The sequence below is a fragment of the Anarhichas minor genome, unplaced genomic scaffold (genome assembly GCF_050575085.1).
Source record: "Anarhichas minor isolate MPS153535 unplaced genomic scaffold, ASM5057508v1 ptg000017l, whole genome shotgun sequence".
Lineage (NCBI taxonomy): Eukaryota > Metazoa > Chordata > Actinopteri > Perciformes > Anarhichadidae > Anarhichas > Anarhichas minor.
In genome coordinates, this window is record NW_027466463.1 from 9,688,929 (window position 1) to 9,703,240 (window position 14,312).

A 14,312-nucleotide genomic window follows, 5' to 3' on the forward strand; every position below is an offset into this window, starting at 1 on the left:
TGACATGTCAGGACTGCTGACCTCTGACCTCACACACACACACACACACACACACGCACACATAGGCACACATGCTTGAGCACCAGCGGGCCGAGACAGCTGTGGGGCTCCTCGAGTGGTTTAAAGTGTTTATGGAGAAGCTGAGTTTGAGCGCTCGTTGACAGAGCTCTCGTTTACAGACACACACACACAATCCTGAGCAGATAAGATCAGATCTGTTTCAGCGGCTAATCTTAAATGTGATGAGGTTTACAGAGGCCTGTGACATTGGAATATATATATCTTTATTTGGGAATCAGATGCTGCCTGGGGGTATATCACACTGCCTCACACTATTGGAACAGGAAACAGGACACCAGGCTTTCATGTCAAACCCTTACTTTTAAATGGAGACTTATTTGGGCTCGTAAATCCCTTGTCCCCTGTCGTATGGAGAAAAAGTTGTTCAGAGGGAATAGATTTCAGGGGAGGACATAGCTTCTGTGTCCCGTACATCCATGTGTCCAGCACACCTATAAATCAAGACCATGCCTCTCTCTCCCTGACACCACTATCTTTGCTGAGAGCTCAACCTCCACTCCTCTCCTCAGAAACGCCCGAGGGAGTCCCTATCTCCCCCCTCCTAAATCCATCAACCCTCTTACCCTGTCTTGTCCCAGCACACAGATCCTATCGCTTGCATTCTAAGCTGGCTGGTATTCATCGGGCCCCGATCCAGTTGCACAGCAGCGACCACATTTAAGTCAAAAATGTAATGAGTCAGTATTGTCCCTTAGCTACAGCTCAAACAGATAAGAAATAGAGCAGCCCGGACGCAGAAGTAAGAAATGGCTGCACTTCTGTGCATTTGAAAGGCATTTCATATTTGCAGTTTATCTACCAGGCAGAGGAGGATCAACTTCCCTCCAGCCTGTGATAGACCAGGACAAACCCAGATCCTTGCTTCCTCCCACCTCGGCAACATACAAGCAGGTCTTTTCTTCTTAAAGGGAAAGCTTTGACATTTAGGGAAATATTCTTATTGGCATGATTCATACTGATCTCACGTCTGTACGCTAAATATGAAGCTGCTAGCTGGCTAATGTAGCTTCACATTAATTCTGGAAACAGAGGGAAACAGCTGGCGTGGGTGTTATGTATGCTACAAGACTATTTATGAGCCAGTATCAGTTACAAGACAACCAGGAAGTTACTGCTCCTGGCCATGAAATTGTTGTTGTTTTTACACTTTGGTTAGAAAGCCAAGCTAGCAGTCTTTGTGCTAAGCTAAGCTAGCTGGTTGCTAGCTGTATCTCTATAATCAGCATACAGATATGAGATTGGATTCGATCACTTCATCGTTAACTCCGGCAAGGACACAAAAAAGTGCATTCCTCAAATTGTCAAAGATTTTTATGGGATACCGAACAGTTTTTTTTTCTTCTTCTTCTTTTATATATATTAATGGAATGTTGTTCTCAGACACTATCCAATCAGGAGGATAATCAAACTTGCATTGAACCTCATTGTCCACAGGTAACTGTCAATCAAATTCATCCTCAAAAAGCTACTCTTGTACTTTTACTTGCAGTTTAGCACAAAAGATTGTAAAAAAAGTGCTTGAGTTATTTTTACATATTAAGTAAAGACCACTTTAGATTTACATTTATTTTTTACATTTTTATTTTAATGGTAAATTAATTAAAGCCAATACTGGCGCAGACGTCAACTGAAAGGCAACAACATGCACATGATACATGCATGGGCCGGTGTACAAAATAAATGCAGACCAAAACTCTCACACATCCAGTCTTGATTGATTCATGTCAAAACAGAGCAGTGAGGAGAGTTACACGCATACAGACACTGACACATTGAATGCCACAGACAACAGCAACACAGATTGAAAGATTGAGGCCAACACAGAGGAGAGAGAAGAAACTGTTAGCGAGGGTGGAGCTTAGAATGTGTGTTGGAGGGGGCGTCTTGGCTGAATTCAAGAGTGTCACTGGCATGCCCACAACACAGCTATAGATAGAAATAGAAGAGGCCGTAACTGAGCCCAGGAAAACAGAGGAGCAACCACTTTCCTCGGGGATGCATGTATGGATGAACAAGTCTCCCTGTCTGGGAAGTCGAACGCTTCAGACGTCGCAGGTGGACTTAGAGATTTAGTTCAGCATGCAGCAGGATATTATGTCTAACCTGATGACATTATCATCCATGTGAATTAAGGTGGCTTACAAGATGAATTGTTTCTGCTGAAGGCATTAAACACAGAGTGACGTTTGAAATCTGTTGTTGTAAATATCTTAACTGTTGAATTTCTCCACACAGAGAAGGTTAAAGGTCACTGTGACCATCAAGGGAAACATCATGCGTTCTCTCATGAACGTCTCATTGAAATTGTTTTGTTTTTTTCCCCATAATGCAAAGATATGTGAAGGTTATGAACAGGTCACTGAACCTGTCAGGATATACATCAACAACCACAACGACATAATCAAATAAAAAGGTTCACTGAGAAATATTCAAAGTACTCATGAAAACGATTTAATGGTTAATGGGGATAACACACACTTACTGATTGTGGTGAAGCTTTCATAAGTTGCTAAAGTGAATGGGAAGGACAAAAAGGACAAAAAGGGCAAAGATACTGGTGAATAGCGTGAGAAATAAACCCCACAGGCTGTTTTCTACAGTGAACAATTTGCTGCTGTTCAACAAACTTTGTAATTAATCTATTGTAGCTTTTACCTAAATGATGCATGATATAATAATAGATTACTTGTTAATTTACGATTAAAATGTTGACTATACAGGGGTAAAACCAGCCAAATTTCACACAATAAATCCCTATATATGTCAATATGTGTGAATTCATACATGATACATCCTGTCAAAGTGTCCTTGGGCAACACACTGAATGTCTACCAGCTCACTCAATGATAAGATGAGCGTTGTTTCTATAGATAGGCAGACTTCTACAAAACAATTCAGTGCAAAACAAGAATGTATTCAATACTGTCTAGTTCTTTCATTTGCGTAAAATGCGACCTACCATCTGTTCTTGTAATACTTACCTCTGCTGGTTCCCGTGTGCGGATTGTCCCATTGCTCACTATTTCCCAACACAAATGGAATAAAACAGGACAGTTTGTATGTCAGGCATGTAAAAGTACAAGATTCCAGGTCCTGCGTGATTTCGATATGTACACTAAATGGATTTATTTTCGCTCAAATTAAGCACAGAAGCGCATTAGATTGCTTCCTGTCCGCTTTGCTCGCAAAAGACAAGACCTCTCTTCAAGTGCAAGACACAAGAAAGAAAGTAAAAGTTGTCTATCAACGCAAAAGATTTTTACTGTGGTCTTCCCCGTTCATGGTTCTCACACTCCTTACAGCCAATGCAACAAACCAAATCACTACGTGCAAGGGACCGTCAGCCTCATCTCTATCCATCTCTCTCTGTGTCTGTCTTTTCCTCTCTGTCCCATCCCCCCCTTCCTCCTCTCATCCAACGCTCCATCACACAGGAAGCCTGGTCTTCCTGAAAACAAGTATTGGAGCGTGGAAAGGGACAAGGCTGAGGGGGGGGGGCAGGTACGTGAGGGGGAGCAGAGGATGTTTTTGTTGTTCCTCTGCCCCTCTGGTTGCTGCAGGCCTCACTGTAGTCCATCCTGAGGAAACCAGGCTCACGTCACTCTAAAAAGGCCTTGAGCCAACGGGGCTGCCTGTCATGGCCGGTTTGACGCAGCAGCTGCAGCGCTCCAGCAGCCCCCTCACACATGGGAGCTGTAAAGACATATGTGGGATTAAAATTTAGGAAAACACTGCTTTTCAAATCCTAGTGGCATTGGCAAGCAGGAAAGGTCGACACAAAGTCACAACGAGTGCATTTCAGTTACACAAAAGGGGTCAAATGTGGTGAGGAAAGATACTGGGAGGAGGGTGTGTGTTTTGCCAGAACAAAAGTCTATAACTTTGCCAATCAACCGCCCTCCAATTCCTATATTTAATAGTTGCAAACTGCCAAACCACCCGCAAGTGTGGGAATTCCTCAGCAGGTGGTTTTCCAGAGACTCCATCGTTATTGCAAATCAAAAAAATGTACCTATACCACTTGTGTTTGCTGTCTTTTGTTTGCAGTTTCAATGTTAAAATGAAAAATATAAAAAAAATGTGGCTCTGCCCCTCAGCAACATGACTCAACAATATGCGGTCACCATGAGGTCATTTTAGGTTTTAATTTCATTTAAACCTCCCCAATAGTCAGATAATAACTTTAAATTTAATAGAAAAGTTTTAAAAATCTCTGTATTAGACCAGTAATTAAAATGTTTTCATCTAACATATGATATATCTGGTTGCTCGACACCAACGTATGCTGCAGCTTGTGACTGCTTTCGATTGGACGGTGCTATAAATATTCTCTAGTTGTGTCTGATTCACAGTCTTTACTTCATTTCTTAATGGTGTAACCTGATTAAGTAAGTTTGAACCTATAAACGTTATGTAATAATAATGTACATAGTTAACAGTTATTCACATTAATGTTATTTTACCCAAATGAACCCACAGTGTGTGAGTGTGACTGTCACGATATATGTCGGTAGCATGTTTAGCATCTTTTTAGATGAACACCCGCTCGTTTGAGAGCTCACGTGCTAAATGTAGCATGTGGGAACAAGGTGACTGTGAGTGGAGACAGCTCCATTGAGCGCAGCCTGAAAGTGACAGAGGCCATAATAACAGGATGTTTACAGCCTGTGGAAACGCTGCCAGGGATTTCCACAAGCAGGCAGCGAGCAGCGAGGAAATGCAGGCCAGCCAGGTTCCCCCCAGATGCACCAAATATAACCTCACTGACTGTATAGACAGATGTTACCCGACTGGGGGTTTGTTCAGGTGGGCTTAATAAAACCACATTGACCTCTGACCCCTGGAGAAACCTCTCTTGAAAACACAGTTGTGCAGTGACAAGATTCTCCGTCTTTCAGCCTCCCTTTCACACACACACACACACACACGCATGCACACACACACACACACACACACACTCACGCACACACTGTTTGCTGAAGTGGTCAGCTGCAGATGACAGTGGACAGAAGGACACTGGTGGTTTCTGACACTGGGTGTGTGGGGGGGGGTGGGGGTGAAAACCTAGTCATTGTAACCAGTAGTTTCTTTCTGCTCGCCAGTGGTCACATATTGCACCAGGCTGCCACTTCCACCACAACAGAGTCTCCACCACCATGGCTATCACCGACTATCTTGCAGCCTCGGACATCACATCGGCTATTAATGCGTGTAAAGGTGAGGAGATGCTTGTGGAGATTAAAATGAGCATGTCCTGTGTCTTGCTCTTTGTCACGTGACGTAAGGCCTTTGTTTCTGCGGTTCACTGACCTCAAAGTAACATCATCATTTTAACTGCTTGGATCTAATTCAGTTTTGCCTGTGATTTGACTTTCAGCGAAGGATTCCTTTAGCACGAAGGAGTTTTTCAAGACAGTGGGTTTATCCAAGAAAACTCCAACAGAGATTGAGAAGGTCTTTACGATTTTGGACCAGGACAAAAGCGGCTTCATAGAACAGGATGAGTTACAGTTGAGTTTTATACACAGAAAATATATATTCTGTCCCATCTATAATTCACAAGTAGAGCTGATGTATCTCACCAAATTAAGCACATTCAATGTCTCATAACATTCTGTTCCCTTGTGTTTGGTGTCTTTTTTTTTCTTCTCAATGTGGTGCGTCATCCCTGTTCATCAGACTGTTCCTGCAGAACTTCTCCAAAGGAGCGAGGCACCTGACTGTAGCTGAGACCAGAGGCTTCATGCTGGAGGGAGACGCGGACGGAGACGGGAAGATAGGCTGGGAAGGTAAGAAGGTCTGAGCACGTAACTGTAGACGGCATGAGGAAGAGGAGCACTGCATTTCTTACTAACTCAGAGGTGACAGAGAATCCCATGAGTTCAAGCTGAGAGTGAAGAATACCACACATTTATCAAGCTACTTATTACTACTTACAATAAAGTGTAGGAGTAACCTTTGAGAGCAATCTGAGTGATCACATGATTTTTCATATTTATGCTTAGAGCAAAAATAGCCAATCAGATACAAGGATTCACCCTGCATCTACCATATTGTTCATTATCTTTACATTTTAATCTGTGATATGTTATGCAGCAAAAACACACGGTTATATGGGCTCATGCGTCTGGAAATAAAGTTGAACGATGTAAAACAAGTGAAAATTAAATTGTGAATAATAATAATAATATGAAAAACAATTGAAGAAATAATAGAGAAATAGAAACAAAAAGAAAACCAGCACCGTCACTTCATCAGCGAAAACAGATACTACAGGAAATGTCTCATTGTGAATTATACATGTTGTGTATTCATGGTATGGTGTTTTTGACTGTGTTGCTAGGCAGCTTGAGTGCAGCTACATAACATTGACCTCATACAAAGTGTCACTGCCAGAGCTGAACACTTCAGTCTGTTGGGTGTTTGTCGTCGTTGGGCTTTAATCAAATGAATGAATAGATGACGATTGCCTGGTGAATGTGAAAGAGCAAATTTAAAAAAATGTCTTCTGTCTGTCTTCTTTTTCAGAGTTTTCTGCGCTGGTCAAGTCTTCATAAAACATGCGTGACCCATGTGTTTTGTTGTATGGTGACAATCTCAGGGCGGACCTCTTTTTGTAATGTTAACTAGCTGCAGTAAATTACACAGACTCATCCAGAGATTTTATGTGTTCAGAGTAATAAGTTGTAGTTAACGGAATAAAGTGATTAAAAACATGAAATCTTGCGTCTCTGCAATGTGTCTTTCCCTTGCCAAGTGGTGAAATAAATGTTCTTTTCTCTGTGAGACGTTGCAGTGTGTTTCTTCTCTCTCGCAGACATGAGCAGAATCCTCTCATGTACCTCGTGTTATGATGTTATATTGAGCACTGGGGAGAGGTCCAGCCTGTCCAAGGGGGCTGGGAGGCTTTGGTTTCTCCAATTAACGGCATGAGCTGCTCTCCACTGTGCAAATGAAAGTGTTTGTCATTCTGGCAACCTCAATTTGACACCTTAGATGGGGTTATTTGGTATGACTTATATGTTTGCACTTAGACAACATGAACTCAACATATCAACTGTTATCTTTGAAATAGAGACAATTGAAAGATGACTTTGATATTTATCACCACAACCAAATAAATTCATACTTTGCTTCTGCTGACTTAATTAGATTTTTAACAAGCTCAGTCATTAATGTCTCTGCTCTGAGATTTGACTGTGAAAATGATTTATTTATTGCTAATTTATTGTAACTAAGAAGTATTTACCGGAGTAAGAGTACATCAATGTGAAATACTGCATTGCATTACGGCAAAGTAAAAGTGCAGAAGTATTTGCAACAAAAAGTACTTCAAGTAATAAAGTAAAACTTCTCATTGTGCAGAATAGCTCCTGTCAGTGTGTTATCTTGGTCATTATCATAGTTGGCTAAGATGGAAGTCATTTTGACTGCTTTCTGCAGCTATCAAATACACACATACATATCGATAATGTATACTATTATAAAAGAAAATGTGGAATTAAATGGAAATACTCACATCAAGTACAGGTACCTCGAAATTGTGGTAGAGTAAGTAGAGATGGGGGAAAATACCACAAAATATTTTGCTCAACCACTTCAGCCCAGAAATGTTTATTAGTGTGAATTGCAGGAGGGGGGGGGGGGGGCACACAGGCGGGACACAGCTGGAATAGAGGCTCTGGCAGACAAAGAAGTAGCTCTGTGATGGGAGGACAGGGGTGTCTGGCAGAGCCTCAGATGTGCTGGTCCAAGGAGTGCTTGCAGTGAGAAACTCTGGGACAGGATAGAGTTTCTGTGCAGGACTTCTGTCAGTGAGGCACATTTATTTGAAACTTTCTCTCAGATGGCAGAGAATATAAACGTACGTATGGGCGCTTCTATTTCTGGAACAAACTCCTGCTCTCAGGTGGAACGTTAGAAGAAACATCGTTCATTAGAAATCACAAATTTGATCACACAGAAGGGCAAAATAAGTATCTGCTGCAGCTTCGAGCTACTTAGCGCGATAGTCTGATCATGTGGTTGTTGATTTCTCAAAAATGTAAGTGGGTGAAGTTAAGGTTTAGCTTTTCAAATATTTTACTTTTTTTTTCAAATGCTCATTTCAAATATAAAGTTTAGAATAAGAAGGAGGGGGTGGTCCTCTTGATGGGTTTCATCCCCGCTGTGAGATATTTGTAATTTAAACCTGATATTGAAGAAGGGCAGGAATAGGTCCAGTATCTATGGCCGAGTCGTTTGAGGTGAGAGACCTCACTTGACCACAGCCAACGTTAAAGACCAAAGACGAGTTTTACTGAGCTTTTAAGAAGATTTGAGCTGAAAACAACATATCGTGCTTTTACTCTGGCTGCTGAAAAAGCACACACCTGAAGCTACTGAAGTGGAGGAAGTGACATATTAGTCAACGTACTTGAAGAGATCAGACTTTGTGGAACTAAATCTGGAGTTAAAATCGATTACATAAGCTACCCATAGGTTGCCTGTATAAATAATATATAATATAGGTTTGATTATGATTTGGACAGGCAATTCAAATCTGCTGATAATTCAATATTAGCTTTCGTCTCAGGATCATCTCAACACTGCCACCTGATGTATGATGGGTACATGACAGCCTGCACCTGTCTTGAGAGAAAATATGGGCATGGAAAGACCTCCATGTGCTAGTTCATTCATTTCATTGTCTGATGCTGTGTGAGAACTCCGTGTCATCACGCAGCCACACGGCGGTTTAACACACCGAAGTGTTGAGATGATGATGATACCGATGACATCAGCTTTTGGTGTTTCCTAAAATAGTATCGCAAATAGTTTCATCGCCATAAGGAGAAATGGCCTGAATGGGTGTAAGAGCTCCAAAAATAAAGCCTGGCAGACGGTCCTCAGCTGCATGTTCAGTAGATTCTGATATGTGCTGTTGAATTAAAGCATTAAAGTGGATCACTTGATTTGTCGAATCAAACCCCTCCCTCCTCTTTGGCCCCCTAATTACACTCTCTGATAAAGACTGGTGTAACATTTACAAAAATGCAATTAAGGAGGAAGACTAAACAGCTAAACTCACTTTCTGCAGCTTTGAATTAAGTCTCGTGTCGACAAACGCTCCACTACATTGAGCCAAACGCAAGAACTGAAAAATGTTATGGGATATATTCCTCTTGCGATCTTTGCAGAAAACAAAGCGTACAAAGTCTATAAAATGCAATATGATTTTTCAATTCAATTCAATTCAATTCAATTCAATTTTTAGACTCTGTCACCACATAACCATCGCCTGTGATGAGCAATCACAACAACCAGACTTTTCTGACACTGGCATGCCAGTAAAGTCGTTGCAGGCATCTTACGCATGCCAACACGGCTCGTTTTCACCAAAACTGTACAGTTCAGAGGCTCATGTAGGTAATTAGTCCTGAAAGGTGACTGTGGTGTGAAACTATAGGGTGGCTTGTGCTTTGCTATAGGCTACATAATCGGAAAGTTTTTTTATAAATGATTTCTTTAGCAAAATGAAGATGTAAAGTGACATTTAAAAGGGGCTTACACACAATGTATTTTATGAACATGCCATCCGTCATAATACAAATGAATTCTAAAAGTCACATTGAAAAGTTTTATGAAAAGCTTTACGTTGCTCGTGAGAAAAGTGTTGGATACGTGCTGATATTATGGCACAGTCTGTGAGGTTCATAACAACAATGTCATTATTAAACACACCTGTCTGACACACTACGTAGCTGCAGTAACTCACTCTATACAAACCTTCTTGACCTGCCCGACAAATTTGAATAAACAATATAAGAGTTTTCCTCGTTCTTCACTCCGTGGTGCTCTGCACAGTTTAACAGATCAAAACTACACGGCCACAGAGTATGTTTCACCCAAATCAGCAGCGTATATTATTAGCCCTATGCAATATCAAGCACTTTTGCATAGGCCCACACAGCCTACCATTTAAGCATCTTCATTTATGTGCATATAAATAGAACAGCTCTGTCTACTGGACACATTTTTTTGACCGACTGCTTCGACTGCTTTGCACACAGTGTCTATTACATAGCCTATGCATCATATTTCGGCCGGGTGAAGGTATATAAGCTTGCGAGAGCGGCTGAGTAGTTCACTGCAGTGAGCGCATCAACCTGAGAGCATCCACTCTAGCTTTTGGAGATATCCCTGAGGTGAGTTGCATTGAGGAGCTGCCGGCCTTTCGGCAATTCTACTGGCTGACTCAGAGAGTGTTTCAGGGCTTCAACTTCATGCAACGGGATACAAATCGAGGAAAGGGCCGCACAGGGCCAGATTCTGAACATCAGAGGCTCAGAGTTGGGCTTTGGACTACCTATGGACCCAAATGGGAGAAAAAAGCTATTTGCCAACCAACCACAGCTGCAAAGGATATTTGATCTTTTGCCTTGGAGGGCTTGGTTTTGGGAAAATTGGACTACCTTTTCTGATCATTTGTGCCTTGTCTTTTGGGGCTGCCAGAGAGGAATACTCACAGAGAGGAACTGTAAAATATATTGCATGATATAATGGAGATTACTGTAGCTCCTTAACTTTGAATGCTGAACCCTGACCTAAAGTGCAGTGAGGGAACTTAACATGCTTTACAGATTCAAAGTAAAACTGCTTAATCCTGTCTGATTTGCTACAGCTGAACTGATGATCTGATGACTTGTCCTCTGCTCTCCTCCCTCAGTTGAAAAAACAAACAACAAAATGGCATTAGCAGCATCCCTCAACCAGGCTGACATCACTGCAGCCCTCGCAGCCTGCCACGGTAAACCCCATCACGAACATGACACAGCATCCAGCATTGCAGTTTAGGAGAGCCTAGATGCACACTTTATCAGACCTGTGATGTCTTACTCACTTGTAGCTGAATGTCTTGCTGCAGAATTCACTTGTTCATACAGGATCACATTGCAAGATTATACAACGAGACACTTAGAAGGTGCTCCTTGCATCTTTGCAGCATTTATCATCACATGTCCTCTGACACCCATCATGGGGCTGGATCAATAGTACAGTGAGCATGCAGAATGTGACTCGAATGCAATTTCTGCTTGTCTTAGCACAAAGCCTTTATTCCAATTCATCAGTGAAGCTACTGTAAGGAAAAAAACGCCGCTGCAAATTAAGCTGAAATGCTGATTGAGAGTCAGAGCAGAGGAATAGCGACCAACTGCCAGACCTTGAAAACGAAAGGGCCAGTGCAGCTGCAAAGCACACTTCAGTTCCTGTTCGATAAATCTGCAATGTCTGATGTAATCCCTTATCTGTCTCCTCACAGCTGCCGACTCTTTCAAGTACAAGGAGTTCTTTTCCAAGGTCGGCCTGTCCTCCAAGAGCGCCGATGACATCAAGAATGCCTTCAAAGTCATTGACCAGGACAAGAGTGGCTTCATTGAGGAGGATGAGCTCAAGTATGCACCATCTCTTTTAGACTTTTACCTTCATGCCAGATAACAGAACAGACAGCCAGCTTGAAATGTTGGAACCAAATTAAATGAATTTCATGGTGAAATCTTAAATGATACAGCACTAAATACAATAAGAAGAATACAGCGAGTAAACAACTTTGGATATTTTCTGAAATATGACCTCTACAAAAATCTGAAACCAATCAATTCCTGATCTGACAGAAGACATGAATACCGGCCTATTTCTGGTCTGATGGCATATGTACTGCAATACTCAGCATTTCCCTCTGCTCGCCCTCTCCAGGCTCTTCCTGCAGAACTTCTCTGCCTCTGCCAGAGCTCTGACCGACACTGAGACCAAGGCCTTCCTCAAGGCCGGTGACTCTGATGGCGACGGCATGATCGGAATGGAGGGTGAGAAAAAAAAGAAGAGCTTTATCTGGAATTAGAACCAGTTCTAAATATATGTGAAGACCTCCAAAGATCTCGAAGCAACACTGACAATTCTCTCTTTCTTTCTTCTTCCTGCAGAGTTCGCCGCCATGGTCAAGTGCTAAATGAAGAACTGACCAACGTCTGACTTCACTACTCTAAAGGAACAACTTGAGCCAAGACATACTCCTCTCTTCTTCTCTTCCCTCTCACTCTCCCTCTCTTCAACTGTCCACACCAGTTTTATACATTTGACCTTTCCCCCCGGACCGTAAACAACCTGCTTCCCCCTCCTCCCTCTTCTCTCTCTCTCTCTCTCTCTCTCTCTCTCTCTCTCTCTCTCTCTCTCTCTCTCTCTCTCTCTCTCTCTCTCTCTCTCTCTCTTTCTCCCTCTCTGGCCATGCTCACCACTTTGCTGTCCAAGATGAATGTACCTGACTAAGTGTATAGGGTGGTTGACTTGTGTCTTTATCTCTCTCTCTCTCACTCACTTCTGTCCTTGTTTTACCATGTGAGTTTAGCTTACTGTGAGATCAGTGATGATGCACTTTCATGGGAAACGGACAGACGATGAGAACACAATAAAGGTTCTTTTTCAATAACTTTGACCCTGGTCTTCAATACGGTTGTGATTCACTAAATCAAAGTAACCAAAAAGAAAGTTTTTTGACAGAAAGGTAAACACAAAAACAGTCAAAGGAATTGGTCTCAACACTGCCGATGGCTTCTTGAGTTTTTACACCAAAGAAGATTATTTACATGAGTCTGGGAACAAGAAACACGTTTTCTGAAGCACTTAATGACCACAGCAGGGAAAGTGATCTAAAAGAGTTTTTTTTAAAGGAAATCTTAACTTTAATTTTGATGAAAAAGCCACTGAGGCCACAGCAACCACTGTGACCAGTGACACCAATGCTAAATGATAAACATTTAGCTAAAATGCTATTCTAATGCAACAGCAGCACAAGTCGGCATAATTAAAAAAGTCACAAGCTGACTCAATGATAGGCACTATATTACCGAAAGTTTGCTAACATTAGCCGCTATAAGCTACTGGTCGTACCAGACCAAGTAAGGCTGTAGCAGCATAAGCCCTGACTGTGCTTACACTTACAGTGAGATGAGATTCAATTCCCTGGCATGTCATGTTTGAACTAAAGATGGCTCTGTATTGATAGGAAGCAGCCACAAGGTGGTGCCTCTGATCTGCCAGTAAGTCACAAGGCTTTCACTTGCTTGATGGTTTCACATTGAAAACTTGGAGACTTGGTAAAAACACTGAGTTTGCTTTCTGAGCTTTACATGAGTGATAGTTCACTCTTTCACTTTATCACGCTTGAGAGGACTGAAAAAGCGTTAAGTCAGAGCGTCGCTGCATGTGGTTCTTTTAAGAATAATGAGATGTATTCCCTTGGTTCTCGTTACAAAAGAAAAAGCATCCCTCCCCTCTTTGCTATTGCCATTAGTGCTGACTGGATTCACAGGAGACGCTGCTGTGTCGGATGGTTTGAAAGGCTTCCCTTTGCACACAACAACCTCATCAGTTTAGCCCTCATTGTACAGTAAGTCAGGTGAGTTTGTGCATGTGTGTTACAGCATGTTCTAAATGAAAACCATAATACACCAAACTGACCCAACATATAAAACTCAAACTATTTCAACTGAATAGTTTTGTATGTGTCCTCTACTGCCATAGAGGTACGTTTTTGATGAAGTAGATAGTTTACTTTGTAAAGACAGTTCTGCTCAGGATCAACACGTATTTCCAGTTTTTAAACGTCCTCATATTTAGACATGCAACACTGTTAAATAATCATGCTTGTGTTCCACATACTCATTCCCTGCTCCCTGCTCTCTTCATGCTCTTGATGAATCAGCTTGCAGCTGTGTACATTCATGCATTATTGTTGTGCATAAATGGAATGAGGACTCATTTTAGAGCAATCCTCTCCCTCTGATGACATCTGTTTGAGATATGTTGGAGATTGGTAATAGGGCACCACATTGGTTCTTTTTAAGCTCAAGTCAGCAAGTAAAATGTATACCAAATACATAGCTAAGTAGAAAAATACGTATTAAACTCTGCATAGGGCCACAGACAGAAAACAATATGAATATAATGAATATAATGTTACTGACAAACATTGTGTATCAGTGTGACACATAATGTCATGAGGATAACACTGAGTCCAAAGATGATTTATGACCTGCTGCTCTCATCTGAATTCAGCAGATTATTCACTAAAACCAAAGAGAGAATGGGGACCTGATTAAATTTGAGATATTTAAGCTTCCACATATGCACCTGCAGAGAGAGAGAGAGAGAGAGAGAGGGGGATTTAGGAAATAGTTGATCAGACAACTTTA

General features: G+C 41.7%; 2 protein-coding genes across 2 annotated transcripts; both read left to right on the forward strand.

Annotated features, from left to right (window-relative positions):
* Positions 1 to 5,237: 5,237 nt before the first annotated feature.
* Positions 5,238 to 6,638, forward strand: LOC142951314 (parvalbumin, thymic-like). Its single transcript, XM_076092810.1, has 4 exons — positions 5,238 to 5,298; positions 5,459 to 5,591; positions 5,761 to 5,870; positions 6,610 to 6,638. Exons 1-4 carry the CDS (start codon positions 5,238 to 5,240, stop codon positions 6,636 to 6,638), a joined length of 333 nt encoding a protein of 110 aa, XP_075948925.1.
* A 4,151-nt stretch (positions 6,639 to 10,789) lies between these two features.
* pvalb3 (parvalbumin 3) lies at positions 10,790 to 12,541 on the forward strand. Its single transcript, XM_076092760.1, has 4 exons — positions 10,790 to 10,870; positions 11,384 to 11,516; positions 11,818 to 11,927; positions 12,045 to 12,541. Exons 1-4 carry the CDS (start codon positions 10,810 to 10,812, stop codon positions 12,068 to 12,070), a joined length of 330 nt encoding a protein of 109 aa, XP_075948875.1. The 5' UTR covers positions 10,790 to 10,809; the 3' UTR covers positions 12,071 to 12,541.
* The last annotated feature ends 1,771 nt before the right edge of the window (positions 12,542 to 14,312 follow it).

Coding starts and splice junctions, on each gene's coding strand:
- LOC142951314 (XM_076092810.1), top strand. CDS start 5,238: ATGGCTATCACCGACTATCTTGCAGCCTCGGACATCACATCGGCTATT. Junction 5,299..5,458: donor GGCTATTAATGCGTGTAAAG/GTGAGGAGATGC, acceptor TTTGACTTTCAG/CGAAGGATTCCTTTAGCACG. Junction 5,592..5,760: donor ATAGAACAGGATGAGTTACA/GTTGAGTTTTAT, acceptor CCTGTTCATCAG/ACTGTTCCTGCAGAACTTCT.
- pvalb3 (XM_076092760.1), top strand. CDS start 10,810: ATGGCATTAGCAGCATCCCTCAACCAGGCTGACATCACTGCAGCCCTC. Junction 10,871..11,383: donor AGCCCTCGCAGCCTGCCACG/GTAAACCCCATC, acceptor GTCTCCTCACAG/CTGCCGACTCTTTCAAGTAC. Junction 11,928..12,044: donor CGGCATGATCGGAATGGAGG/GTGAGAAAAAAA, acceptor TTCTTCCTGCAG/AGTTCGCCGCCATGGTCAAG.